Source organism: Seriola lalandi, unplaced genomic scaffold, assembly GCF_002814215.2.
Source record: "Seriola lalandi dorsalis isolate HSWRI2012SDOR001 ecotype SW California unplaced genomic scaffold, Sedor1 jcf7180002054609, whole genome shotgun sequence".
Taxonomy (NCBI): Eukaryota; Metazoa; Chordata; class Actinopteri; order Carangiformes; family Carangidae; genus Seriola; species Seriola lalandi.
The window spans coordinates 604,835-629,475 of NW_019525162.1; the positions used below are offsets into that span (position 1 = coordinate 604,835).

The window sequence follows — 24,641 nt, forward strand, 5'->3', positions numbered from 1 at the left end:
GGGGTGGGGGGGGGGTCTTAGCTACACCAAGCCAAAAGTTGGCAATATACAAACAAAACTGCATTTGGCGTGTTCTCAGAGACAAAATTGGCTGGTTTGTGACAATATGTTACTAATTGGGATCAATCCACACAGTGTGCCAATCCTGGCCAGCTAACCTTTCTGAACATTTTAGCAGAGCCTTGTTTGCCAACCTCCAGTGGATTGAGTGACACTTAGCGTGTCAGTGCTAATCAAGAACAAAAAACTGCCACAAATACAAATTGTGTAGGCTAACCATCAAACTCAGAGCTACCCACCTTCTCAGGTTTACGTCGAGCAGGTTGTACACGGTGTGAACTGGACTTGCGATGCCTGACTTCATCATCTGAAATGTCTCCAAGGAACCCATCCAGTGAAACAAAGTCTTTGAAGGACAGGAAAAAACGGTTTATTATTATGAGACACATCACAAGCTTTGCACTCCCACAAGCAAAACAATTCTACAACTTTAAAGAAATGTGGTGTTATGTAGTATTAAGAAAAAAATACACTAGATCGTATATGAAGCATCTATCTCGACTGGATTCTGAGTGTTAACTTACCTTGACTGAAACGGTGTCCAGAGCCCCTTCTCCTGGCTGGCGAGGCAGAGCTCGAGACAGCTTTGTCATCTAGATCTGAGTCGTAGTCCACCAGGTCAAAGTAGACGCGGGGTTTCACAACACGCTTTGGTTGTTTCCTTACTGACGGACTGTGGCCGTCACCCTGGAGACCAGATGGTGAGTCCGCAGTGCCCTCGTTCCCTTCGTCATTACTTGAATGACCCCCGCTAAGCGAAGATCGCCGTCGCTTGGAGGCACCTTAAAAGAAGGAGGAGGCATGTAGCTGGCACGCTGAATGTCATGGAAGTATACAACAACATGAGGCTTCCATGCTCAAGGGAAGACTTACCTTTGGGTGCTGTTCTTCCACTGAGTCTGCGTGCTTTCCTCTCTTCAATCTGATCACATCTCTTATACCTTGCGATATAAAACACAGAATTCTTATTTACTTGTGAACACCCTGCTGTGCTCCTCAACAGCTCATAATTAAGTATAAGTCAACTTACACACAACACTGCCGTTTGGTGTTGGGTCCACCAAACTTTGGCTTGTCAAGGCAGTTCATGCACTTGCCACAGTCCTCCTCGTGGTTGCAGCCTTTGCATACTCCACATCTCCGAGAACGGTACCCAAAAGGCCCGAGTCCTTTCCTTTTCACAAAGTTCGACGGCTTCTTGACCTTGGTGACCTTTGGATCTGACAGCCCAGGACTGTCTGATTCTGAGGGAGACCCAACATCTGCAACAACAAACACACATTAAGAATGGGAAACCAATACCAGCCACATAAATAAATTTCATTTTTCTGAAGTGGTTCATTTTTAATTTTTCAAAAATGCATTTTCAGTGACAGATAAAACCTGGTTGCATTATTTTTAAATTGGAGTATTTAGCAGACAAATCAAAATAATGAGCATAAATAGTACAGGTGATTCATATATAAACGCTGGCACTGTGATTATAGATTATTCCAATTATTTTAACAGTAATTTTAAATTAAAATAAAAAAACTAATAAAAAAATCAAACTGAATCAAAAACCTTGTCAATTCTCTGTCAGAATTGAGAAGCTGAAACTAATAGTGCCACCACTACTACTGATGCTGCCATCAAGACACGAGAAACTTTATGAGCATATTTAAAGAAAGCTAATCCAGATAAATCTGTCAATCAGGTCACATCTACCTTTAGTGACGGCTGATGGGGAAATGCCACTTCTTTCATGCAGAGGCAAGGCGCTCAGTCTGGGAATGTCATCTGGTACCAGTGCTCGAGGCTGCCCCAGCACCACAGATGCTGCACGACACACGTGCTTGATTCGTGGACCTCCTGCTCTGCGGAACTCCTGGCACAGCGGGGAGATGAGCTGAGGCTGGGGAGGAGAATGAACCAAAACAGAACAAACACTGATGTGAAGAGACAGGGGGCTCAAGTTTTTTTTTTTTAACAAATCTGAATCACTGTTCGTACATTTTAGTACTTTACACTGAACAGAGATTTACGCTACGTTTTGACTGTAGCAGACGGTTAAATAAACAATAATAAACATTGGTAAAAACCAGAGACAGAAACAAGATTTTTTTGATGGAATCCGGGCCTATTGATTTGTTCGCTCACTTGTCCTTGAGGTGGCTCTGTCTTGACAGGAACATTGGCATCAGGCTGCACCCTCTGCTTCCTCCTTTGTCTCTTGGAGGTCATATCTCGAGACCTGGCGCTACTCGGGCCAGATAACAGCTATAGGTTTAATGGACAGAACAAGGCATCAATACAAGCCTCAGACAACTAGAAAATCACGTTGTATCATCAATACTTTTATATGAGGTTTTCCTCTTCTACAACAGGTTCTATTACACAGAAATTATGTAATAATGAACAATAAAAGTCTACGATGACTGAAAATGTGCTTGTGTTGATCATAACCATACCCCAGATGACTTAAGCTGTTTCTGCTGGTCAATTTTAATGAGCTGGACCTTGGCTTTCCTGAGGAGATTGAACATTCTTTTATTTGCACCAGTGAGGCGTGCCCTTTGTGAAGCTCCCTTCTCCACGGACCCAGGGTAATCACCTTCACCTGTGCCTGAGTTCTGTTCTGACTGCAGCTCTCCTGTGGAGATAAAGTAATATATGCCAATGACTGGTCCATTATGAGGTTCGTTCTTCTAGGTTGCATAATTAATAGATCAAAAGTTGTTTGCTTAGCATTAAATAATCTTATGCTTTTAATCATTTTGCTTACCTGAGTGAAGTTGGACAATGTCTTTCCCTGCTAAATCCTCCTCTTTACCGTGCTGCAGTGCAAGGGACTTGGAGTTCATAGTCCTAACACACACCGAAACCTTTCTCACCACTCCAGGGGTATCAAGGTCTTCTATCTTGAGCTTGGACTTGTCCTTCTCCTGCTCCACATTTGTATTCCGTTGCCTAAGACTGATGCTCATGGCCTCATCATCAAGTCCTTCTGCTAAATCAACAGGGGGCTGAAGAGGTTTACTTGGACTATCCATCTCTGTTGTGTTTTTGCTTTTGGGAAGTACCGTGTGCACCTTCTTTAGCCTTTGATAAATCTTGAGGTGGGCTGTTTGTTTATTAAACTTAGGGAAACTTTTCTTTTTCTGAGCATCCAGGAGGTCAGTAGATAGTTCTGTGGGCTTATCAACTGGTGTAGATAAAAACAGATCCTCACATTTGTTCTCTGGAGTTTTGTCCAGTGTATACACTTCCTCGCTAGACTCTTCTGGCACATGCCACTTGAAACTAGAGTTCTTTAGAAGAGACCTCTTCTTTTCACTTTTGCCACTTTTTCTCTCAGAAAATAGGCTGTCAGCTATATCAATGTTGTCCTCTAGGTCCTGAGCTGAAAACAGATCGACATCCAGTTGCGCTTCACTCAATATGTCCTCATCGTCAACTGGCAGGATAGGGGATATTGCTCTGCCAGTCCCATCATCTCGCCTCTTTCCTGGACGTATTTGCAGGCCCAGCTGTACACCTTTCTTTGGAGAGTTTCTTCGAGGCAGTACGGACATTCCAGCATCATCCATGAACCTTTGCGGGGTCTTGATCACCCGCGAGGATCTGGCACTTACGACAGGCATAATGAAGTGCTTGATGTTTTTTACAAACTTTGATTTACCAGGTGGGGTCTCTACAACATCTGCCTGTCCCCCATCAACCAACGTATCTGTTTCTTCCTGCTTCAAACTATCTTTCTCAAGACCTATTTCTATCAGCTTAGAAATTATTTTGGATTGTGGTTTTGGCCTTTTAGACCCGAAAAACTGAAGGCCTGACTGTGTCTTTTTGTACTTTTTATGTACTCCAATAAGTCTGGAGCTTGGGACTGGCGTGGTAGCTGCCAATGGGGTGGAAATTTCGCTATCCCCTTCAACAATTTTCTGACTTTCAGATATTTTAAGTGGAGCAAACTTCCCATCTCTGCTCCTGTGCCTGTGTTTCTGACGCTGCCCAATCAAACTTTTACGTCTCTTTTTTACTTTTTTGAGAGATTTCTTTTGCAGGCACAGTGTTTTTGGATCACTTTCTGCTTGACTTCCTGACACCATTGATTGTTGACTATCTATCAACTGAATGTCTGTTTCCTCTTTTACCGGTGCCTGTATCTGCTCTTCTTCCACTGACACAGTGTCCTGTTTTGCCTCTGACTGGGTGCAGTCTTTTGTTTCTGGCTGACTTACCTCTGTTACTAAAGGCTGAGTATCTTCCTTTAGTACAGACTCTGTGTTAATAGCTTCAACTGTAGCAACCTCTGTGTTAACAGCAGTTTCAGCAGCAGTTTCAGGGGCGACAACAGCTTTCTTCTTTTGAGCAGACTTCTTTTTCCCTAACTTATTATTTCTACATCTTCTAGGTTTGGAAGGCACAGGCAATGGTTTTGCCTCTTCGATCTGTGGTTCTACCTCATTCTCCACCTTCTGTGGAGAAGTTTCACCTGGCACTGGTGAAGGATCCTCAGCGACCTTTGATGAGGAATCCTCATCAGGAACTTCAGTGGAGCCTATACTTGTCACCTGTGAGGGGTCCTCAGCCAAAACCTGACAAGAGTTTTCAGGAAGAACATGTGAGCTGGAATCTTCAGTTGAAACCTGAGAAGAATCTTCAACGTGCACCTGCGGAGTATCCTCATCCTGCGGACTTGTTCTAAGTCTCCGTTTCTGAGTGGTCACTGGCTTATGACTGACAGACTTTGTCTGTGGTGGATCAAGGCTTGATGTCCTCCTCCTTAGTCTCCTAGCTGGTGTGACTTCAGGATCCAGACATGAGGATTTATCCTCACAAACTTCACTGGAATCTTTCAGAACATCTTCTTTCTTCTCAGGCACAGGACTAACTTGCTGAATTAAAAAGGATGGCTTTGAGCTTTTATGTTTACCAGGAGAGGAGACCTTTTTAATTTGAAGGGGTGGGACAACTTTTCCGCAATCGGTTTTACTGATTTCTGGAGATGGTGTTTCAATTACATGTTCCAAATCAACATCAACATCAACATGTAAAGTGGACTTTTCCTCCAATGACACTTCAGCCTTGTCTTGGGAACACTCATTATTGTCTGTGTTTTCAATCTCCTGGGGGGTTGAGTTATCCGGTTTTGATTTTTTATCCATGCCATTCAAACTCTTGTTGACACTTGTGTCACAAAAAGTGGACTGCTCCACTTCACTCACAGTCTTCTCTACTACTTTGACAGTGTTTTCAGCATCCCGTGTCTGACTTCCTCCCTTCACTAATGTTAAAGACCAGATAAATTTTCTCCGTTTTTTCTTTCGAGCTGAATTCTTCCCACTGGCCTGTGCATCATATTTTGGGTTTCTGACCCGGATCAACTTTAAACTTGGGACCATCATGTCCTCTTTTTTCAGAGACAAACTGTCACTTGGCTGTACAGCTGAATTATCAGTCGCTGTGGATGATAGACCATGGTTTTCTGGCACAGTAACATCCTTATTCAGCCTCTTGCTTTGCCTTCGTCTGTCACTTCTCAACAATGGTTTGGCCTCCACTGATCGAGAAACTTCTGATTGTGACTCCACCAGAACGGCATCACTTTTGCTCAAACTCTCTGGTTCAGCTGCAGTGTCTGAGACGCTTTTAGAGAGTGGGTTAGTGACTCTATTGCTTCTACGAATCACTAGTTGATGAGCTTCAGACATTTGCTCGGTTGCAATTTCCTTATGCTTTAATTTCTTTGCATTTGTTTTTGGCTCTTCAGTCCCGCTCTCCTTTGCAGTGTCAAGTGGATCGGCTGATTTTTGGTCATCAATTGCAACTTTGGCGCTAGTCTGGCAGACAGGCTCTGTTGTCTTTGAAGCAGATCTTCCACGCCTTCTTGCAGGTACATTCCCCCCTCCCTTATCTTCTGTGCCATGTTTATCCTCATGTGGTTCCGTTTTTAATTTGACATGAGCGCTTGAAATCTCATCACCCTGAATGTCCTTGGTTTTAGACTGATCCTGAACTCCTTTTATCTTCAACTTCTTCACAGATTTTTTATGAGGCTCCTTTACAGTTTTCATTTTCTTTTTGGCCACCAACTTAATAGTAATCCTTGGTGCTGCTGATGAAGCTCCGCTTTTAGTGGACTGTCGATCCATAGTGTTTTTTCCTTTCGAGCCTTTCCGACAATCCTTTGCAGGCTCTGCTTCAGGGGATAAGCCGTGAACTTCCTCCAATGATTTTACATCTTTTGCTGGATCAGGTGGGGTAATAGCTGCCTCCACTGCTGGCGTTTTAAGCAGTACCTTCTCACTTTGTCGTTTAGATTTTGCGTTGACAGCATCACCTACAAAACAAAGAGATATTAAATGTTGCAAGATCCATATATCCTCCACTGGATGCAAAAATGTAATAGAAAACAAGCATCGTTTATACCGTGTTGCATTTTTAAAAAACTTTAACTTGTGTGTTGTTCATAAATTACACCAAATACGTTATTTTGTGCAGTGACATGTCCTTACCTTTTGAAGGGTTTTGTCGAGACCATAAAGGCCCTTTGGAGCCTTTTCTCTCAGCTTCAAATCCTCTAAAGTCATCCCCCTAGAAGAATAAAATCAGTTAATTAACACTTGAAGCAACTTAACACCACTCTGCTGGAGGCTACTAAACCATCAGCAAAAACAATTATATTTGTTTAATTAAATGTATTCATTTTGAATTCCAAAGCATATAACATTAATTATAGCCACAACAGAGACCAAGTTAACATGTTAAGTTAATACAGTGGGTTTCAAAAGTCTGAGATCACTTTTCTGTCCACTTGAATGGCAAAGTGGTCTCAGAATTCTGGACCCCACTGTAGATGGAGGTACAGTCTCTAAATGTTCATTATGAAGAATGGATTAATGTCCAGCGTTACGATTACTTTTTCAATACAACAATCAAGACTATGTATATTTATCTTAGCATATTGGACAAAAGGATATGTCTAAAAATAATAATACTACTAATAATAATAACAAAAAAAATACGTTATTTGCTGAAGATTATATAGCAATAATATCAATGACAGAAAATAGAAAATTGTTTGCATTGTTCCACATTCAAACCAACTATTACATTCATCTAATCCGAGTTACAATAAATTAAACAGTAATATGGTCTGCATTGCTAGCAACCAAAAATGCATTTGCAGTTTGGGGGGGAACTCTCTGAACTTTCCATGTTGGGGTAGTATATTATCTGGATTATTTACCACCGCAAGCAAGATCACAACTCTACAGCCTTTGCATGAATCACACACTAACTACTAACAGTAGTTAGGACGAGCCCCTACACCACCGACAAAAACTGCAGGGAAAGGTGGGACTGTAATTACCATAAGCCCCAAGTACTGTGCATCTCCATGCTTGCAGCTGTGACCTGAAAGCCTACAAACAGCTTCACTGGTGTGAATGAGGACGTTAACGACTACATGTGTATGAGTAAAGAGCTTTCAGTTCCAAGAACAAGGGTGCAACTGGATTTGGCACACTTCTGCACCACCATTTAAACCTGTCGTAAATGGTAGCTAGCAGTTAGCCATCCCCTTCTTTCGAAAGCATTTAAACTCACTTCTGTCTGTAGAAAAAGCTACCTAGCCAAAATTAATATCTTATTATCCGAGTGTTTATATGTGCGCTACGTACGGTAGTCGTGTAATAGTTTATTCTGGCTTACTGAAACTAGCTAAGCAAACAACTCTGCCCGCATCTGGACAGCGTATTAAAACAGAGCAGTTAGCATTAAGCGGCTGTGCAGGATACCGAGGCGCTAGCCTTCCCGTTCTTTGTGTTCGCTACAACTAGCTAGTTGCTACTCTGGCCCGATAACGAGCGGGCCATAGATGGAATAACTGCGGTCCCTGTTTACAAATTGACGTACTAACTAACTAGCTTTTTGAAAAATATCTCCTGCTCATGTTTTCAACCTATAATATTTTAACCTCATATAGAGTGACTAAAGGAACAGTACTAATGTAAGTTAAAAGTGCTCAGCTTCTTTTTTGAAGTGGTATAGTGTTGCGACTGTTCAATAAATGTCATGGGAAGCTCCACTGTGCTAACATTAGTTAGCATGTACTGTTAGCTCACCAAGCTTGAAGCTAATGTTAGCCTAGCAAAAGGATGTTGACATTTCTCCATGGCACTTATCAGTCACACTGCTGGGTACAGCACTCATTCTTGCACATTTAACGATCAAACAAAATGTGAGAAGATGAAATAAAGATACTAACTCCTGGTTCGGTTTGGGACCTCACCTCTTCACTCCCACTAGAGCTGTATCCAGCCTGGCCAAGGATCTTGTGGCTCGCCTCTATCCCAAGTAAGCGCAAGTGAGACTGGTCTTCGTTTAACGACAGAACCAGGTTTGCGGGCCTTGGCCCTCCGTTAGTCACATCATCAGCTTCTAAGCCTGATCGTCCAAGTTGCCATCGCTTCTCAGAGCGCAAACGTGTGCGTGACGACCAAGGCCGACCGGGGAAACGACCTCTGGCCGTAGCGGTTCCACCTTGGCCTCCTACGGCAGCCGCGGTTGCTGATCCGCATCCCGCTGCCGCCATCATTGCTTCAACAACAACACACACCGACGGCTAGCAGTTCGAGGAGAGACAAGAGGGAAGGCGCGAGATGGGAGGGGGGAGCCGCAATGCTGCAAGGGAAAGTGAGTCTTTTCGGTGAGGCTCCAGCGGGAGTGGGAGGTGGATCGACCTCTGGTGGTGTCTGTACGTCAAATATCGCTTCAGAAATGTATACACATTACATCTCAGGCTGTGCCACTTCGTTCTTAAAACTGTACTGTTTGTATTCATCGTAATCCCACTGAAGGCAACTGAACTTAATTCACCAATCATTTCTGCTTAACTATCGGTGGATCCTATATATTAGATTTCTAATTGTCTTGTATGCCGTTTAAAATGTTCTCAAAGAACCAGCCAGATTTCATAAATATTGGTGAATTAAATATTGCAAGGCATGTTATCATAATAAACGTGTTATAAATTGCATCAAAAATACCAAACAAGTTGGTATGAGTGTGGGTTCATCATGATGAGAAAGGATTTAGAAATGACTTCTTATTTAAAATCACTCCCATGATAATAAACTGGAAAAAGAAGGAAGCTCTGATATTACATGATTCAATAATATAATAATAAAAGTGACAGACTTAGATAAAGATGACTTCATGATGAATAAAAAAAAGCCATAATTAACATCTGGCAGAGGAAATAAGATGCAGAGGCTGATAAAGAGAAATACTGCATTTTACAGTCTATTGTGATAATTAAGTGCTTTACATCATGATTATATTATCCAGGCTCTACACATTGCAATACAGTAGATGGCAGTATGAGTCTTTATCGCCACCACAAAAAAAATGATAATGAAGAAGAGGAAGAAGCAGAAATAATTTAAAAAATAAATAAATATAAATCATTTTTATGGTGTAGAGTTATTTATGTTTAAGTTTCAGCCCATGTAAAAGAGGGAACTCATGTTGCAGAATAAACTGGCTAAGAAAGCATTAGGCCTCAAAAAGTAAGAGTTATTTAAACGTCTAGAAAAGAAAAATCTCTTCAACATTAATTTGATCTTGGCAGAAAATATGAGGCTCAATAAAAGTTTTTTTATAGTTGTTGCTGTTTTATTTTTTGTTCTTTTTTGCTTTTGCCACTCACATTTTAGATTTGCCCGCAAACAATTAATATCATCATAGGGTCTTGGCTACTTTGCTAAGTATCAGTCATTCACAATCGCAATCGATTCATTTAATTCCAGTTTTCTGAATTGATAAGAGTATTATCTTAGAATTCTGACAAAAGTTTTAATTTTTTTCAAATGAATATATCAGATTGGTTAACCTTATCTCAGAATTCAGAAATAATAACATCACTACCTCAGAAAAGGTAATGAAATGACTGCTTTACCCTAACGTGAGCCTATCTATCAATCTTTTATTTATATAAAAGCACATTAGTCACCAAACCGTCTCTGTTGTCACACGTGTCACCCACTCCAATGGCAGTAGGTGGCGGTATTTGGCGCATGTTGGCGTGTGTTTCCATAAACACAACAAAGAGCGAGGACGAAGAAGAGTGAGAGTCAGGAGACGAAGAAGAAGGAGGAAGTGTTGTTTGATTGTTTCCATTTAATGAACTGGCGACGACTTTTGGCCTTAAAAATACCAGGTAAAGTATCACGGTAGCATACAGTATGCGTAGACATATTATAAAACGACCTCACCCAGCATCTGGAGACCGATGTAGTTCATGCTACGGCTGTCTTTAGCAGTCGAAACAACCTAATGTTACACTGCTAAGCTAACGAAATGCTAACGTTAGCCTGAGTTGAATTTCTAGTCATCTGAAAATGCAGACTAGATCACCGAGCACTACAGGGATCCCTCATCGCTGGGATTTTTTTTTTTTACAGTTTTCTTAAGATTACTTCGTTTAAAACGTGTCCAGGCCAGTGGGCGAACGTGTTTTAATCGCAACCATCATCAGCATCACCTCCTTTCATAAAAAATCATATCTTTGGGTTGGCCTCTCCTGCTGGTTCTGCACATAAACTTTTTTCTTTCTGTAGCAGGACCGAGACGTATTAACAATGAACCTGGAACGACTGCCCAACGAGGAAAAGCTAAGTCTGTGCCGAAAATATTACTTAGGTGAGAGTACTTCAAAGTTAATCATGACAGAGAGCAACGATACAGACATTTTTATATTCAGTCTGACATCCTCCCTATTTGGTTTGCAAAGTCTGGATACATGCAAGTATAATAAACACCTGCCTTCATAAAATATATATTTATATAAAAATGGTCAGATATAGTCTAATTTAATCAGAGGGAGGATGTATTATCAGTACAGTTCCATTGACTTGGAGCCTTTTGTAAATAAAATGTGCAGTATAGAGTAGATTTGCTTAAATATTCATTCAGTATAAGGTTATTGATTATGTTTTTTCCAACCTCTTTTTTTCCTTAGGTGGCTTTGCATTTCTTCCCTTCCTATGGCTGGTAAATGTTGTATGGTTTTTCAGGGAAGCCTTTCTGAAGCCAACCTACACAGAACAGCTTCAGATAAAGACCTGTGAGTGTCAGAACTTCTACATCAATACCACAGATTTTACAAACCATCGCTGCACTAATTTAATTTTACTAAAAGTATATATTTATGAAAGTATTGATTTGGTCCATAATGCCCATCCTTACTCTTAAACTTATAATTAGGAGAACATTTGCATGACATACACTTGTTCCTGAGCATAACCACTTAAACCTATGTCACTGTTAACACTTTTGACATGTTGTACTTAAATGTTGTTAAACAATATATTTGCAATTTTCTGAGCTCTATTTTTGAAGAAAAATTTTGGCAAAGTCAAAGCATGATATGATTTAATTGTGTGTGTGATCATTGCTTTAATGTCAAGTAACAGTCTTGTGTTTTTCATCTAGACGTTAAAAGGTCAGCGCTGGGGTTACTGTTGTGGGTAGCAGTCCTTACAACTTGGATCATCATCTTCCAGCACTTCAGAGCAGAGTGGGGGGAGGTGGGAGATTACCTCTCCTTTACAATTCCACTGGGCATTCCTTGAGATGTTTTTTGATGACAGGTCTTTTGAAAAAATAATCAATGATCCACCAAAATGGACCAAAGAATTTTCTTTATTAAACTACAGTTAAAAAAAATTATGATTTGTCTGATTCCAGGAGCTAAATTCAATAGCTGAATAAGACACTAACAGAGCAATCCTTTATCTTTTCAAAAGTTAATCACGTATGGACTTGGAAATTTGTTTTTTTACTTGCCTTGGCATTTGAGAAAGTGTTGGTTTTGGAGTAGGCTAATTAATCTTGTAAAGCGGAGACTGTTAATTGTCATGTACATTATCTACTAATGATCTGGATGTGCATCAAGGTTTGTTCAGGATACTGAACAATAGATTCAACAGTCTTTTTCTGGACTTAAAAATGTTTATTGTTAATGTTTGTATGTGAGTGTGTACCCAAAACTATTTTTACTTCTGTATGAATGATGAATAAAAAAATGTACTGTATTTCCCATGACAGGGCAGAATTTCTTACATACTCATACTCGAATATCATTATCACTTTAGAATCTATGAATCTGCATGGACATTTTTCTTGATGACCTATCGGTGAGCCATTTCTCTATATATAACCCTAATATTTTTTGCATTGTCACAGAGGTGTCCTAAAGTCTGGGCAGTCAGTGGCGCCTGTTGTGAAACCCAATAACTTAATCCCTCCAAATGTCGCCACTTCCCTGTCATCCTATATGAGTCATAACATAATCAGTGCCATTTTTAGTCACCTCAGTCAAAGCTTAAGTGACAGGTTCTACATTACTAACAGGGAGAACATGTGCCCTCTGACTTCACTAGTGTGTGCCAAGAACAAGCAGTATTAGCACAGTCCTTTTAATGATGCAGTGAGTAACTTAATAAAACTAATTTATGGGCAGTGTATTTAAGAGTCCTTTCATGGACGTGTACTTTTCCAAAGTGTTGCAATTTATTTGTGTATTTAGAGTGAAGTGGTAGTAACTACATTTACTCATGTACTGTATATACAACTATAGGCACTTCCATTTCATTGTAGGTTATATTCCAGAGGTAAATATTGTTCTTTTTTCCCTTACTATATTCATTTGACAGCTATTTATTTGTTACTTTAATTGTACAGATTTTATTCAGAAAAATCAAGCCAGTTAATCAAATTTAATATATTGTTCAAATACACAAACAAGCTGTCAAATAGATAAAATTAGCTCCACCTAGGCCGCTATTTATACATTATAAACCTATTTATACATTAGTACATAAATAATACACAAGTGTATTACACAATAGCACAACACCCACTACACCATGCTGTGCATTATGAGTGCTTTTATTTTGATACTGCCAAGTACATTTTTCTGATGAGGCTCCTGTTCTTTTACCTAGATGTTGAATGCAGGACATTTACGTGTAATACAATATCTTACCAGTGACATATGGCTACTATATCTATCTATACTATATGTCTTCTTCCGCACTGTGAGAATGAGTGATGCGGTGAAAGTGTCCTATTGGCGGCACACGTGCTCTGGCATGTGTTTGACGCCCCTGCTGTCACTGTCTGTCTGGCAGCGGCTCACGAGGGTCAACAACACCGTCTTTTGAACTTATTTTTGGATAGACCTTCCTTGACAACAGACCTTAAGCATATAGTTTGTAACAGGTCTAAAGACTAGGAATAAACTGCGGGCTACAACACTGGTAATGGCTGATAAACACGTTAATTGCCAATAAGTCCGCAACAGCTGCGCCCCTGCCCAAACAATACACTCTTATCCTATATGGCCCTGCCTGATCACCCAAGGGTACGCATTAGTCCAGAACATAACAGAAGCAAGGTGTCCCACTCCACTATGGATTCCCAACTCATTATGTAACTCCAGTATAAAATACACCACAACAGTGAGTCGCGGCCAGCACCCAGAGGAGCTCGGAGCCAGACAGGCTGACGCACTGGTTCATCACTGGATCTCACAATATCTCATTCAGGACTTAACACACGCAGGGGAACACGAGCTGTTAAACAGGGGCTGTCCTTTCCGTCGTACACACTAACTTGGTCAGGGAATTTAAGAACAGGTAAGTGGTGTCTTCCATGTAGTCTGTCTGACAAGGTTGTTGCCTCACTTGCTCTCAAGTCAACTCTTCTTATCTAATTTTCTACTGATTAGAAATGGACTTCATCCTGCCACCTACTCTGCCAGCCGGTGGTATCCCATGGGAGAAGGTTTTACCACCTCTCATTCCTCGGCTGAATGGTACCTATGGACAATATAATTGGTCTCCGAAATTACTGATACCAGAGACTGATAATACCAGCCCTGCAGAGGTAGGTCATTTTATGAAAAACTCATACCAAATGACTTTTTATAGTGGTACCTTGTTCAATAAACTGAGAATCAACTCTACCTTTTTGAAAAGTTGTCTCCCCATTTTTTTAAAGCAAAGAATAAATGTAAAGAAATACTGACTCAATGTCTACTTAGGAGCCTTTTTCAGAAAATTCAACTGCATCTAGTTTTATTTCAGCAGATGAAGGCCCCCAAGATGAAGTTGAAAGCCCCAAAAAAAGGATGCAATAGAACTTTTTTTTTTCATCAAATTATTGCTTCCAAGGTCAAGATGAAGTTCCACACCCAAAAAATTGTTAAGGATATCTCTTAAGTGCAAGACTGGACAGGACTAATGCTATTGCTCTTGCTATTTGCTGTGCATAGAGGCATTATATTTCCATATAATAATACACAGTATTTTGACTCACTTTGTCAGGTGAACTGTGATGACACTGGATTTACAGTTCAAGTTGATGTTAAGCATTTCAACCCAGAGGACCTCATGGTTAAAGTCATAGGGGACTTTATAGAGGTTCAAGGAAAGCATGAAGAAAAGAAGGTTTGTATTCTAGGTGGAACATTTCCAAATTTTTATTTGGGTTTATTTACAACAGCTATGAGGTGTTATCCTCTGAATTTGTGTTATTTTCTTTTGTCTTGTTAAAAGGATGGTCCTGGGTTTACAACACGGCAGTTTAGCCGCCGCTACCGAATCCCAAAGGGAGTGGACACCATGGCTTTGGAGTCAGCAGTCTCTCCAGATGGCATCCTTATCATATCTGCACCTATGCTGGAAAATGACAACTCCAGATCCCTGACCTAATCACATTAATACCATACAATCAGATCACTCTACCATATTCACCATGTATGACAGCAAATGCAACAGAAGCCAGAACACACAGGCACAAACAGAAATAACTTCAGGCTCCTCCAGTCACAGCAACACTCCGCATGTGCCAAAACACACATTTGTCCTGTTCTTGGCACTGTTCTAATATTCCCTGCTCTCTGAGGTTTGTATATACTGTCCTGCTAATATTCATCAATCTTACATAATGTTTCAAGGAACTAGTCTTTGTAAATATTCTGCGTTCACGTATCAAACTGCTGTTTTTTTTGTGAAATTTTTGTAAAATGCCCTGTATTGTGATTGTGATTAATGATGCACAAGCTTATCTCCAAACTCTTTAATGTGGAAATATTTCTTCAAAAAAAGTACAAATAAACTTTATTTCTTTTATAAAAATAAAAAAAAGTGACTGCATCATGTGCCTCTTGCCGGTGTTCAAGTAAATTGTTGTTCATCCACGACTTCATTCAACATAGAGTCCACTTCACTAAAAAGAAAAATATAAGATTATTTTTCTGGAATTTGGGGTGATATGTTTAGATGATTCTGAGTGTAAGAGTGTAAGAGCCACATTTCATAGGATTTTAAGCCTTAAGGAACAACATCAATTTACATCAATGATGGCAATCACTTTGACCGGATGAACAATTTCTTTATATTTTACCTGATTTGCTCCTTTACCCATTTTCTCTGTTTCCGGAGGACTTGTAACAAAGGGTCGTCATCAAACTCCTTTTCATCTGAATCTGAAATGGAAAAAAAAAAAAGAAGTTCTGTTGTGACGGTAATGATCAGCCAAGGAGAGGGATAATAATAATAGAATATTATCAGCATGAACCATAATAGTACTGAAATCCTCAAAAACAGCATGCAGTTACAACTACCATACAATCCAACACGGAGCACAAGTGTGCAACAAAAATACAGAAAGTTCGAGGGCTTTTGACCTAAAGGGGCTTGGAATGCTGGGAATGGAAGCTATTCATAGGTCACAATATATTCTCCACAATTAACTACAGGGTAAAAGGTTGGTGCTCTTTGCTGCCATGAGCTCACCTTCAGCCTCTTGCAGCAGCTGTGAAATAACCTCCATAGAGTTCTGTGTATTACACGGAGGAACTGTGGATTGTGGAGGTGCAGAGGCAGAGGCAGCACAAGGAGGAGAAGCCAAAGTGACGGGGGACCTCTGAGCAGGTGATGAATCCACCGTAGAGAATAATACCTCTGAAACTACCTGTCAAGGCCCGGAGAGAACATCCTACTGGTTAATGCACCTTTTAATTACAATGCTTACAGCAGATGATGATGTCTAAAAAATACAAAGCGTGCAGAGTAATGGCAGCACTAAGAGCTGTGGTAAATGCAGTATATTTTAGTGTAAGAATTTTTGCTTTTTATCATATTATTCTAACATGGTTAGTAATGAAGCCGTGTATCTTAAATTATTTAGTAGGACAATATCACCTACAGTCAACCTCCTGAAGACAACATGGAAGGATAAATTCCCACAATATCTCGTGTATGGGTTTCTTACATTTAATAATCACTTCATGTAAACAAGAGTGAATATTAAATCTAAGATTTACTAATCCTCGCAAATTAAGGTGTACTGAGCAGCAACACTGATATCTTTCAGTGCATTGCTACTTACAAGTTATCAAGTTATTAATGCAGCAGGTAAAACATTAAGACCAAAGAAGCAGACAACCTCAATTCTTTAAGGCTCTTATATTAGTCAAACTACATAAAGTGCATGAAAGAAACAACATGAGAACTGTTGAAGTTGGTAAAAAAGAACCTTTGCTGACCTGTCCTAAGGCACTGTGGATTGGAGAAGGTGGTGGTGCATAATCACCAGTACAGCTCTCACTGGAAAAGCTCTGGCTTCCCTCCTGTTGCTGCTGTTCAGCCAATGGCATGACCTTTTTTGGAAGTCTTTGACGTGGAGAGCTCCTCTTTGTACAGCTGGGGCCATCCGTATGTTGCTTGTCCACAGTATATCTGCAACAAATCTATATTAAGCATTCAGACTTGAATTTTTGTACGCCGTGTGCATGTTTCAATACTTCACCTTGTTGATTTCTTTTGTCTTCTGATGGACGTTGCCGTCTTCTTCTCTGTCTTCTCTGACTCTTTTCTCTGAGCTTTCTCTTTCTTGTTACTCTCAAACCTTCTGTTGTGAAGAGGCCACTCTTCTTCTATAGCTCCAGATGAAGCACATGTTGAGGATGATATATGTTCACGAATAGGTTCATCAGTCATGATATCTGCTGAGTTACCAGGGATTTGGGTCTTTTTACTGACAACTTTGGTGTGGGACTCGTCTAACCTCTGTGAAATGTTCTGTTGTGCACGAGCATGAGATGACTGGATGGGACAGGGTAAGACATCACAGAGTAAATGCGTATGGGCAGGAACATGGGCAACACTCTGGGGTTGAGAGACAGAAGAGCCAGAGACAACATAGACAGGAGAGGGAGGTGGACCTGATGCTGGGGGACATGATCTGTGCGCTTCTTTGACTTCTGGCTGGGGTGCAATGACGTGTGGATGAGTATTTCTTTGTGTGAGTTCAGGAGGTGGAGTGCTCTGTTGTTGCTAGAGATGACACAAGAAGGAGGACATTAAGATTATTACGTAAATCTGAAATAAATATTGAACCAATTGGAAAAAATATCATGCACTCCAACCTTGTAAGCCTGTCCAGCAGTTGAGGGATGGCTTAAACTGGGTGCCTGCCAGCTAAAGGCGGTAGACTGATGACTGGAGTGGTTCAGGGGCTGAGGCCACTCTCTGGCCTGCTCCATCTTTCTCCTTAAACGCCACTGGAACAAGATGTCCTCTTCCGGACGTGTGGGAGGCACCAAAGAAGGAAGGACAGATTTTTGAGCAGAGTTGGATCTGGATCTGGCCTGCACTGTAAATGTTAAGCAACACATTGCACAATTACACTGACACAATAGTACAGTTTAAAACACCATTCATGAAAAAAAGAGTCATATACTATAAGTTGCGTAAGACGGAACAGCACTCTGCATGTTTGCATTGGAAGAAGACAAGAGATGGTATTCTACACCACACTGTTGCCTTACCTGTAGTAGATTTTATTAAACTAGGAATCAAAGGTCGTCGCACTGGCTCATCTACGCTGACTGGAGAAGAGAAATCTGAGCACCCCAGGCCCTCTGAGCTGACAGGGATAGATCCATCACTCAGAATGCATGCACTGTTAGAAAGACAACAAGTTACTTACATTAAAAGGAATTAGAATTAGAGTATCATTAATGTTACTCACTGGTCTTCATACTCTCTCAGCAGAAGTCTGCTGGCCCTCTCCTGAAGGTGTAGTATCTCTGTGTCATCAAATTCACCCAGGGAGGTGTCTGACAAGATCTGAGAAAACAACATGCAGTACTCTCAATAAGCCACAGTTCTGCTCGTTACATTTTTATATTAAAAACACTCGCAACACTGTGTAAATTAAATAAAACTAGATAATGACATTTGTAGCATTTGAGTAAAAAAAATAAAAATCTAATCCATCACATTATCTGGCCTTAAATTGCTAATGAATATACTAATGTTTTTTTTAAATTTTATGAGCGTGATAAATTTGACATGAGCAGGCTGAACGAGCCATAAATGTATCAAACAAGGTTGCATAAGAGATGGCTTCCCCGGCATTTAGTAAACACAGAGGTTTCCAAATGGACATGTGGTGTGGTGTTGAAATGCAAATATTTATATGCACACTTAGTTGGAAAAAGGTGTCTCCCTTGCAGACAAACATGGCATAAGTTGGACATGGGAGACCAACTAATCCTTTAAAACAGTATATGCAAAGATTAAAAACAAAAATAGTTATAGTATCCATTTTTCTTTTAACTTTTGAAAGAAAGAAATATACATTTGTAGGTTAGGGAGTTGGGGAGGTAAGAAATTTCTTACAAACAATACATCTATTATTCTGTTTAGTAGAGAAAGACAATATAATAACAGGTTATATCGCGGCTCATTCCAAGTGCACTCACACTAAGAGATCCTCTGCATGGGGAAGGGGATCTGTCACGTCGATGCTGTCCAGCTGGACTGAAAATGGCAGGCATGTGATCATCTCTCAGATCTGTTCAGAGGAAGGGATTCCACAGTAGGACTTTACTAGAAATGTTACCATCTCCACCTGAATTTAGGAGCAGGTAACAGTCAGTAACTCCTTCATTGAAAGATAATAATAGGTGAAAATATACCTGTGTCTGCTGTTTTAGTTGGTGTTGAACTGGGAGGTAAAGATGATGGTGACATCCACCAAAAAGGCAGCTGCTCCTCTCCGATTGCAGAAGCCATTTGCTGGCGCGCCTCTCGACTCTGTGGTCGACCGTGACGAAAACGTTCTATGTATCTGAAAGGGCAAAAGATCAGAGCTGGTTACAATTACTCATTCCCACAGTTCCCAAGAGTTCCCACTGATGTGTTTCTTTTATCTTTCGGTCTTCACATCACAGTTACCATTGTCATGTTCAGGCATGTCTTGCATCGTGCAACTTTTCACAGTGAAAAATGTTACAGGTATATTTAAAAGGATAAAATAGGGCACAGGCACCGCTACGTTTGAGGGTATGGTCTTGATTCTGTGAAATTAAAGCATACTTTGCCAGTACTGAATCCTGCTGAACTCCCAGTTCAGAGGAAGTGGTGGATTTCCCTGCCCTTGCAGACTGTTCAGGTATCTCCATGTCAGATGATGTTGCAGGAGAAGATCTGCAGTCAGTAGTAGGCCAGGACTCTGAAAAAAGATGTTGTCCATCTGGTGCAGCAAAATGGGGGTCACGTCTGTTAGATGGCTGTTGGTTCTCTGGACTCAGAGAGTGTAGTTGTGGACTGGATTGCGGGTTTGAATGTACTGGACTTAAAGTCTGCAAAAGAACAAAGAAGTGACAGATATGAGGAAAGCAACATTAGAGTCAGCTGTTGCATGTGCTACGTTTAAAACATACTGTTTTCTTCTGTTTTTTTGAGAGGGACTGGTTGCAGGATGGGTGGTAGTGTGCATTTCCCACTCTGGATGCTGGTTGGAAGGGATTCTGCCTTGTGAACAGAGAGCCACTGCAAAAACAACACACGTGACTAATTGTAACTATGGTTTAAGGTACTATAAAAAAAAATGTGTTCTTGAGATCTTACCTGGATTTCATGACAGCTTTTGAAAGTCACAGATGGTTCACAACAGCACACAGGACAGGAAACACAGTAGAGGTTGTTTCACTATGCCTAGTTTGAACTAAACTCTTTGTATTCAGGTTATAGCTGGATCGACATGTCTGACTGCCTGGGTTACTTACATCTTACTGTAATATGACTATTAAGACGAACACCACATTATCTACTTCAGCCTTCCGAGCTGATTTGTTGATTTGGCATGTCCACAAAAGAAAGTTACCATGGAATCAAACGAGATGTACGGATAAATCAAACCTCTACAACGAGCATTTTACAGATCTTTCCATCCATTCTACAAGTCTAACTTTTTGACTCACAATATAATAACTTTCCTCTTTGTGGCAAATAAAGCCTAATATTATCGATGAAACAAGAAGAGAGCGTGACTGTTTACGCCGATTGTTATTTACTTCAAGACATCCAGCCAATGGGCGCCGAGCTTAATATGATGGACGTGACATTTACCCAATCACGTAGAAGGGCCTCATCGGACAGGCGCCAATCAGTTAACAGGAAACCGGCAGCGCGCGGAAGAGGAAAGTCTGCAAAGGCTATGCGATCGTCAAAAATAAGCTAAGTTAGCAATGGTAATTTCAGCTAGTAAGTGCTATGGTCCAATATAATAATAAAACAGCCGCTCCACCGTATCATTCAAGTGAATGTGTGGAAGGACTAACTGTCATTCAACAAATCGTTATAATAGGTAAACTTGGATAAAGATGAGTTTGCGGTCTAGCGTTGACGTTATACAATGGTTACGGCTAACGCATAACCGCAGCTAGCTAGCAAACGTTCACGTTAGCAAGCAAACGTCCTGTAACAGTCATACGTTATTTTTCTCAAGTAGTTGTTACGAGTCGTTATCATCCTTAAAAACTGAGAGCAGTCCGGTTACCCACAGTGAACGCTTGGCTTTAAAAGTAGGTGTATTTTTTCTTAATTACCGTGTGAAATATATACGACGAAAGGCGGAGACAATGCATCACGTCAAGATCAAGACTGAAAGGCCAGGTGAGCGGTGTACCCTATCCACCAAAGTTATTTCCATTCAAAAGTCTTCCTGACGAAGACTATTGCATATGGCATTATATTCACTATTCAAATTCAGCATTGTAATGTCACCCACATTAAAGAATATTATCACCTTATTGTGGATGCAGTTAGTAATTATTACATATGTATACAACTTTAATCATGACTTCTGCAGATTTAGAGGGGGCTGGTGCTCGCAGCAGATTGGATGCTGTGTTAAAAGGACTGGTTGAGAAGAGTGAGAATGAAAGGTCAGAATTATTATATAATTATTATGAAAGTATTTTTAAAAATCAGTAATGTATCATTGTGATTGTTTTCCAGTCAGACTAATATCATTGAATTTTGAACAGGGAGCAAAATGAGGGTGACACTGGAAAAATATCATCGGACGCTTTAAACAAGTATGGGTCGACGATTTGATTTCAGTTTTATATGTAGAATTTTGTGGAATAAATTATATACTGTGGTTGGTGCTGTGGAGTCACTTAATGTGTGCTTTTTCAACATAAAAGTACAAAGGTCTGTTTTTGCGTTTTCCACTTCCCCTATCTAGGGATTTGTCTCCATCATCTGCTGGAAAAAGGCAAGTGTATGTATTTTTGATCCTTAGATAACAGTAGCTCAAAAACACTTCCACAATTTTTTTTTGTCTTATTATTTGTGTCTGAAAAAAACATTTCACTGTGGGGCCCCTTTGTCAATGATTTTATCTTTATACATTAAAAAGTTGTTTCTCTGCGTACAACAATAGATTAATAAAAACACACAAGACGCAGTAACTATTGTGAATTTCAAGACATGAAATAAAGTTTCCATACTTGTTTTGATTTTTGATTTTTTATTCCCCCAGACCTTCAGCTCGATTTCCACAGCATCGGAGGAAGAAGAGAAAAGAAATGGATGAGGGCATACCAGAGAGCAACCAGCATAAACAAAGTAAACTTGCAAATACTGAAAATAATTCAAAAATAAATTACACTGTAGCATTTGTCCTTTTTGTCCCCTCAGTTACTGTGTGATCACTTTGGCTTTTTCTTCATTGTTCAACAATTACTTACCTTTTCTTTTTCTTGCTGTTCTGTCTTTCTCCGTTTGCTAGATGCTTACATTATTAAGTTGTTTGATCGGAGTGTGGATTTGGCTCAGTTCAACACCAGCACCCCACTGTATCCTATCTGCCGTGCCTGGATGAGAAACAACCCGTCTGTTCGAGAGCCAGCTGCTTCCCCGAGCCCCCCACACAGCATGGTAGAGGAAGAGGTGAGGCTATACATGTTGAATAATTTTAATTTCCTTCAAAATATGCAAACATCACCAAAAAGTTTTAAAAGCGTATTCCTTTGTGCAGTAGGGACTCCACTTTTATTGTGGCCAATTGCTCTGGAGGGAGTGAGCTGAAGGGATAATAAACAATAAGTACTTCAATGATAAACAAATGTTATTTTCCCAATTTAAGGAAAATAAGGGCTGTAATGAGTAATGAGTGTTTTGAGTACTACAAAAAATTCCATCCCCATGTTTGGTGTATGGAGGATATGTCTCAGCAGTAGAGATCTCAGAATCCCTACAGATACAACTTTAACTGCATATGTGCATAACTAAACCACCCTGTGGGTACCACCACTGTACCAGTGTGAAGTATTACTACACACTTACTATTGGTAAGTGTGAAAATATTTGTTTTAATTTTTTAATTTGTCTGAACTGATCATTTAAAACACTTATCATTAGTATGTTCATTAATTTAGATTAAAAATGTCTTTGAAACAGTGAAATGCAAATCTAGTACTTTCTAGAATGTAATTTTTAAGTCCTAAAGATGGTATTTTGTAATGGTCTTTGAACATCATAACACCAGGAATAACTTTGTGTGAATGGGTGTTCCACTGTGTTCCTTTTTCTAAATTTTGTTCTTTTGCCAGGTCACGGACATGATCAATGGTAAAGGCCAGAATGTGTACAGACTCCCTCCTCCATCCTCTTGTCCAAACAGCAATTCTGGTGAACCCATCAATCTCAGGATCCCACATACTGAAAAATCCACTGTTACCAAGGTTCTGTATAATATGTGCATGACAATTATTGATGGTATTTTACTTGCATTGTGGTATTAGATTGCAGACATGTATTATTAAATCAAGTTCATTTGTTAAAAAGGTAACGGAAGAACTATAACTAACAAAATCATTTTCTCTCCCCACAGTTGACAGATTCAGTCCCTGTATCAGGTTCTCTCATATGTGACCACATGGAACGTTGGAAAAAGATAAGGCAAAAGTATGTCTTCATGAAAAGCCATTTGAGTTCCACTATAACTTGTACCTTTTATTTTTGTTGAAAAGAATTATTCACATTTTCATTGACCTGTGTACTGTACACAGCTGACATCAAGGTCAAGGTTTCATCCATGGGTATTCTGTATGGTGCTAAAGGTGTGTGACAAGCTGTTAATGTCCGATGTATGCAGTGAGTTGATCTTTGTCAAAATCTGTAATAGTTGACCAAAGAGCCTGACTTGAAAACAAAATGATTTTATAATTGTTCTGTTCTGAACAGAAGCAGACTTTTAAAGTTATTCTTTCATTTATTTCAGCACCTACCACATAACCATAAGCAAACTGCATGTCGGTTAGTGTTTGTTCCATTCCAGCAAAGCTGGCTGAATGGGAGAAAAATATATGACCTTTAACTATGCTCACATTTCCTCTACAAATTTAGAGTTGTCGTGATAAAAGTGGATAAGAATATGAGCATATTGTTTAAAGGTGTGTATTCTCACATTAGAAACTGGAAAAAGTGGTTTAACCATGAGATTTTGTAATGAACAGTCAACGAGAATACACTATAAAAAAGTTGAACAAAATAACTGATATTTATTGCTCTGTTTTCCAGATGGAAGGAGTGCTCCAACAAGAACCAACTAAGATACAGTGAGAGTATCAAGATCCTAAAGGAGATGAAGGAGCTCTATGATCGCTAACTGGCTTCCTTGTAACTCCACCACAGAATGGACTCTCTATACAGTTGGAATGGAGCCATGCCATAGGACTCAATGTCTGAATACACCTGCCATCTAAACAATCAGACTCATAGGAAAGTATTAACCGAAACTGGAGCCTTAAATAGACAATACGTCCTATGCATTGCAGATTTTTTGTTTTTGAAAGATGTTTAAATTTGATGCAATTTCTTATGTGGGAGTTTCTTCTAGTGTGATGTGAGACTGTTTTTACTCATAAAAAAACTACATATATGTCTGATTAAATTAACTCATCAGTAGTATTTTTCCATTAAAAAAAAAGTGACTTGTGTATCTGCAACATTAACACGATTGATTAAAATCTATTGTGGTCTCTTCCACTTTCAGATTTGCTCCCTTCATTTCCACAAATGTCAACCCCCAATAACTGCAAACATAATTGTATTTTCATGCTTTAATCTAAAGTGAAATGTCAGTTACTAAACGTCATTAAAAATGTAATGTCCCAGATGTGGAGATACAGGAACTACTGTGCAGTCAGAAAGTGCTGGAAT

At 39.8% G+C, this 24,641-nt stretch overlaps 5 protein-coding genes across 10 annotated transcripts in view; 3 read left to right on the top strand and 2 right to left on the bottom strand.

Annotated features, from left to right (window-relative positions):
• Positions 1–8,644, bottom strand: part of kmt2bb (lysine (K)-specific methyltransferase 2Bb) — a 24,648-nt gene extending 16,004 nt beyond the window's left edge. The window contains exons 1-10 of one of the 2 annotated variants that reach the window (XM_023419816.2): positions 8,339–8,644; positions 6,561–6,639; positions 2,825–6,385; positions 2,511–2,692; positions 2,200–2,319; positions 1,768–1,954; positions 1,091–1,322; positions 934–1,001; positions 585–842; positions 300–406 (exon numbers count right to left, since the gene is read on the bottom strand). In XM_023419816.2, coding sequence (XP_023275584.1) covers positions 300–406; positions 585–842; positions 934–1,001; positions 1,091–1,322; positions 1,768–1,954; positions 2,200–2,319; positions 2,511–2,692; positions 2,825–6,385; positions 6,561–6,639; positions 8,339–8,644 — 5,100 coding nt within the window. Of the gene's footprint in view, positions 1–299; positions 407–584; positions 843–933; positions 1,002–1,090; positions 1,323–1,767; positions 1,955–2,199; positions 2,320–2,510; positions 2,693–2,824; positions 6,386–6,560; positions 6,640–8,314 lie in introns of both variants that reach the window. The other variant, XM_023419815.2, reaches the window with a different exon arrangement.
• A 1,487-nt stretch (positions 8,645–10,131) lies between these two features.
• Positions 10,132–12,150, top strand: psenen (presenilin enhancer, gamma-secretase subunit). 2 transcript variants are annotated; one of them, XM_023419867.2, is made up of 4 exons: positions 10,132–10,267; positions 10,668–10,749; positions 11,069–11,173; positions 11,542–12,150. In XM_023419867.2, the coding sequence occupies exons 2-4, from the start codon at positions 10,689–10,691 to the stop codon at positions 11,679–11,681; spliced, it is 306 nt and encodes a 101-aa protein (XP_023275635.1). In that variant the 5' UTR covers positions 10,132–10,267; positions 10,668–10,688; the 3' UTR covers positions 11,682–12,150. The 2 variants fall into 2 exon arrangements, with proteins under 2 accessions (XP_023275635.1, XP_023275636.1); XM_023419868.2 differs by having other exon boundaries at positions 10,147–10,267; positions 10,671–10,749.
• Positions 12,151–13,572: 1,422 nt separating this feature from the next.
• Positions 13,573–15,269, top strand: hspb6 (heat shock protein family B (small) member 6). 2 transcript variants are annotated; one of them, XM_023419865.2, is made up of 4 exons: positions 13,573–13,748; positions 13,841–13,998; positions 14,439–14,561; positions 14,670–15,269. In XM_023419865.2, exons 2-4 carry the CDS (start codon positions 13,843–13,845, stop codon positions 14,823–14,825), a joined length of 435 nt encoding a protein of 144 aa, XP_023275633.1. In that variant the 5' UTR covers positions 13,573–13,748; positions 13,841–13,842; the 3' UTR covers positions 14,826–15,269. The 2 variants fall into 2 exon arrangements, with proteins under 2 accessions (XP_023275633.1, XP_023275634.1); XM_023419866.2 differs by lacking the exon at positions 13,573–13,748 and having other exon boundaries at positions 13,758–13,998.
• Positions 15,178–20,619, bottom strand: proser3 (proline and serine rich 3). 2 transcript variants are annotated; one of them, XM_023419829.2, is made up of 13 exons: positions 20,037–20,619; positions 19,850–19,958; positions 19,503–19,768; positions 19,103–19,254; positions 18,887–18,978; positions 18,151–18,248; positions 17,948–18,045; positions 17,546–17,772; positions 16,927–17,453; positions 16,664–16,856; positions 15,912–16,089; positions 15,520–15,601; positions 15,178–15,342 (listed from the first exon to the last, which is right to left on the bottom strand). In XM_023419829.2, the coding sequence occupies exons 1-13, from the start codon at positions 20,045–20,047 to the stop codon at positions 15,291–15,293; spliced, it is 2,085 nt and encodes a 694-aa protein (XP_023275597.1). In that variant the 5' UTR covers positions 20,048–20,619; the 3' UTR covers positions 15,178–15,290. The 2 variants fall into 2 exon arrangements, with proteins under 2 accessions (XP_023275597.1, XP_023275594.1); XM_023419826.2 differs by having other exon boundaries at positions 17,948–18,081.
• Positions 20,620–20,651: 32 nt separating this feature from the next.
• lin37 (lin-37 DREAM MuvB core complex component) lies at positions 20,652–24,467 on the top strand. Of its 2 annotated transcripts, none has more exons than XM_023419862.2 (9): positions 20,652–21,083; positions 21,280–21,355; positions 21,458–21,508; positions 21,661–21,696; positions 21,958–22,043; positions 22,207–22,367; positions 23,030–23,161; positions 23,311–23,384; positions 24,000–24,467. In XM_023419862.2, exons 1-9 carry the CDS (start codon positions 21,050–21,052, stop codon positions 24,085–24,087), a joined length of 738 nt encoding a protein of 245 aa, XP_023275630.1. In that variant the 5' UTR covers positions 20,652–21,049; the 3' UTR covers positions 24,088–24,467. The 2 variants fall into 2 exon arrangements, with proteins under 2 accessions (XP_023275630.1, XP_023275631.1); XM_023419863.2 differs by having other exon boundaries at positions 20,654–21,083; positions 21,661–21,690.
• The last annotated feature ends 174 nt before the right edge of the window (positions 24,468–24,641 follow it).

Coding starts and splice junctions, on each gene's coding strand:
- psenen (XM_023419867.2), top strand. CDS start 10,689: ATGAACCTGGAACGACTGCCCAACGAGGAAAAGCTAAGTCTGTGCCGA. Junction 10,750..11,068: donor GTGCCGAAAATATTACTTAG/GTGAGAGTACTT, acceptor TTTTTTCCTTAG/GTGGCTTTGCATTTCTTCCC. Junction 11,174..11,541: donor ACAGCTTCAGATAAAGACCT/GTGAGTGTCAGA, acceptor TTTTTCATCTAG/ACGTTAAAAGGTCAGCGCTG.
- hspb6 (XM_023419865.2), top strand. CDS start 13,843: ATGGACTTCATCCTGCCACCTACTCTGCCAGCCGGTGGTATCCCATGG. Junction 13,999..14,438: donor ATAATACCAGCCCTGCAGAG/GTAGGTCATTTT, acceptor TCACTTTGTCAG/GTGAACTGTGATGACACTGG. Junction 14,562..14,669: donor GAAAGCATGAAGAAAAGAAG/GTTTGTATTCTA, acceptor TCTTGTTAAAAG/GATGGTCCTGGGTTTACAAC.
- proser3 (XM_023419826.2), bottom strand. Junction 17,773..17,947: donor TTTAATAAAATCTACTACAG/GTAAGGCAACAG, acceptor TAACATTTACAG/TGCAGGCCAGATCCAGATCC. Junction 15,343..15,519: donor TGGGTAAAGGAGCAAATCAG/GTAAAATATAAA, acceptor TTTTCTTTTTAG/TGAAGTGGACTCTATGTTGA.
- lin37 (XM_023419862.2), top strand. CDS start 21,050: ATGCATCACGTCAAGATCAAGACTGAAAGGCCAG. Junction 21,084..21,279: donor GATCAAGACTGAAAGGCCAG/GTGAGCGGTGTA, acceptor TGACTTCTGCAG/ATTTAGAGGGGGCTGGTGCT. Junction 21,509..21,660: donor TCATCGGACGCTTTAAACAA/GTATGGGTCGAC, acceptor TCCCCTATCTAG/GGATTTGTCTCCATCATCTG.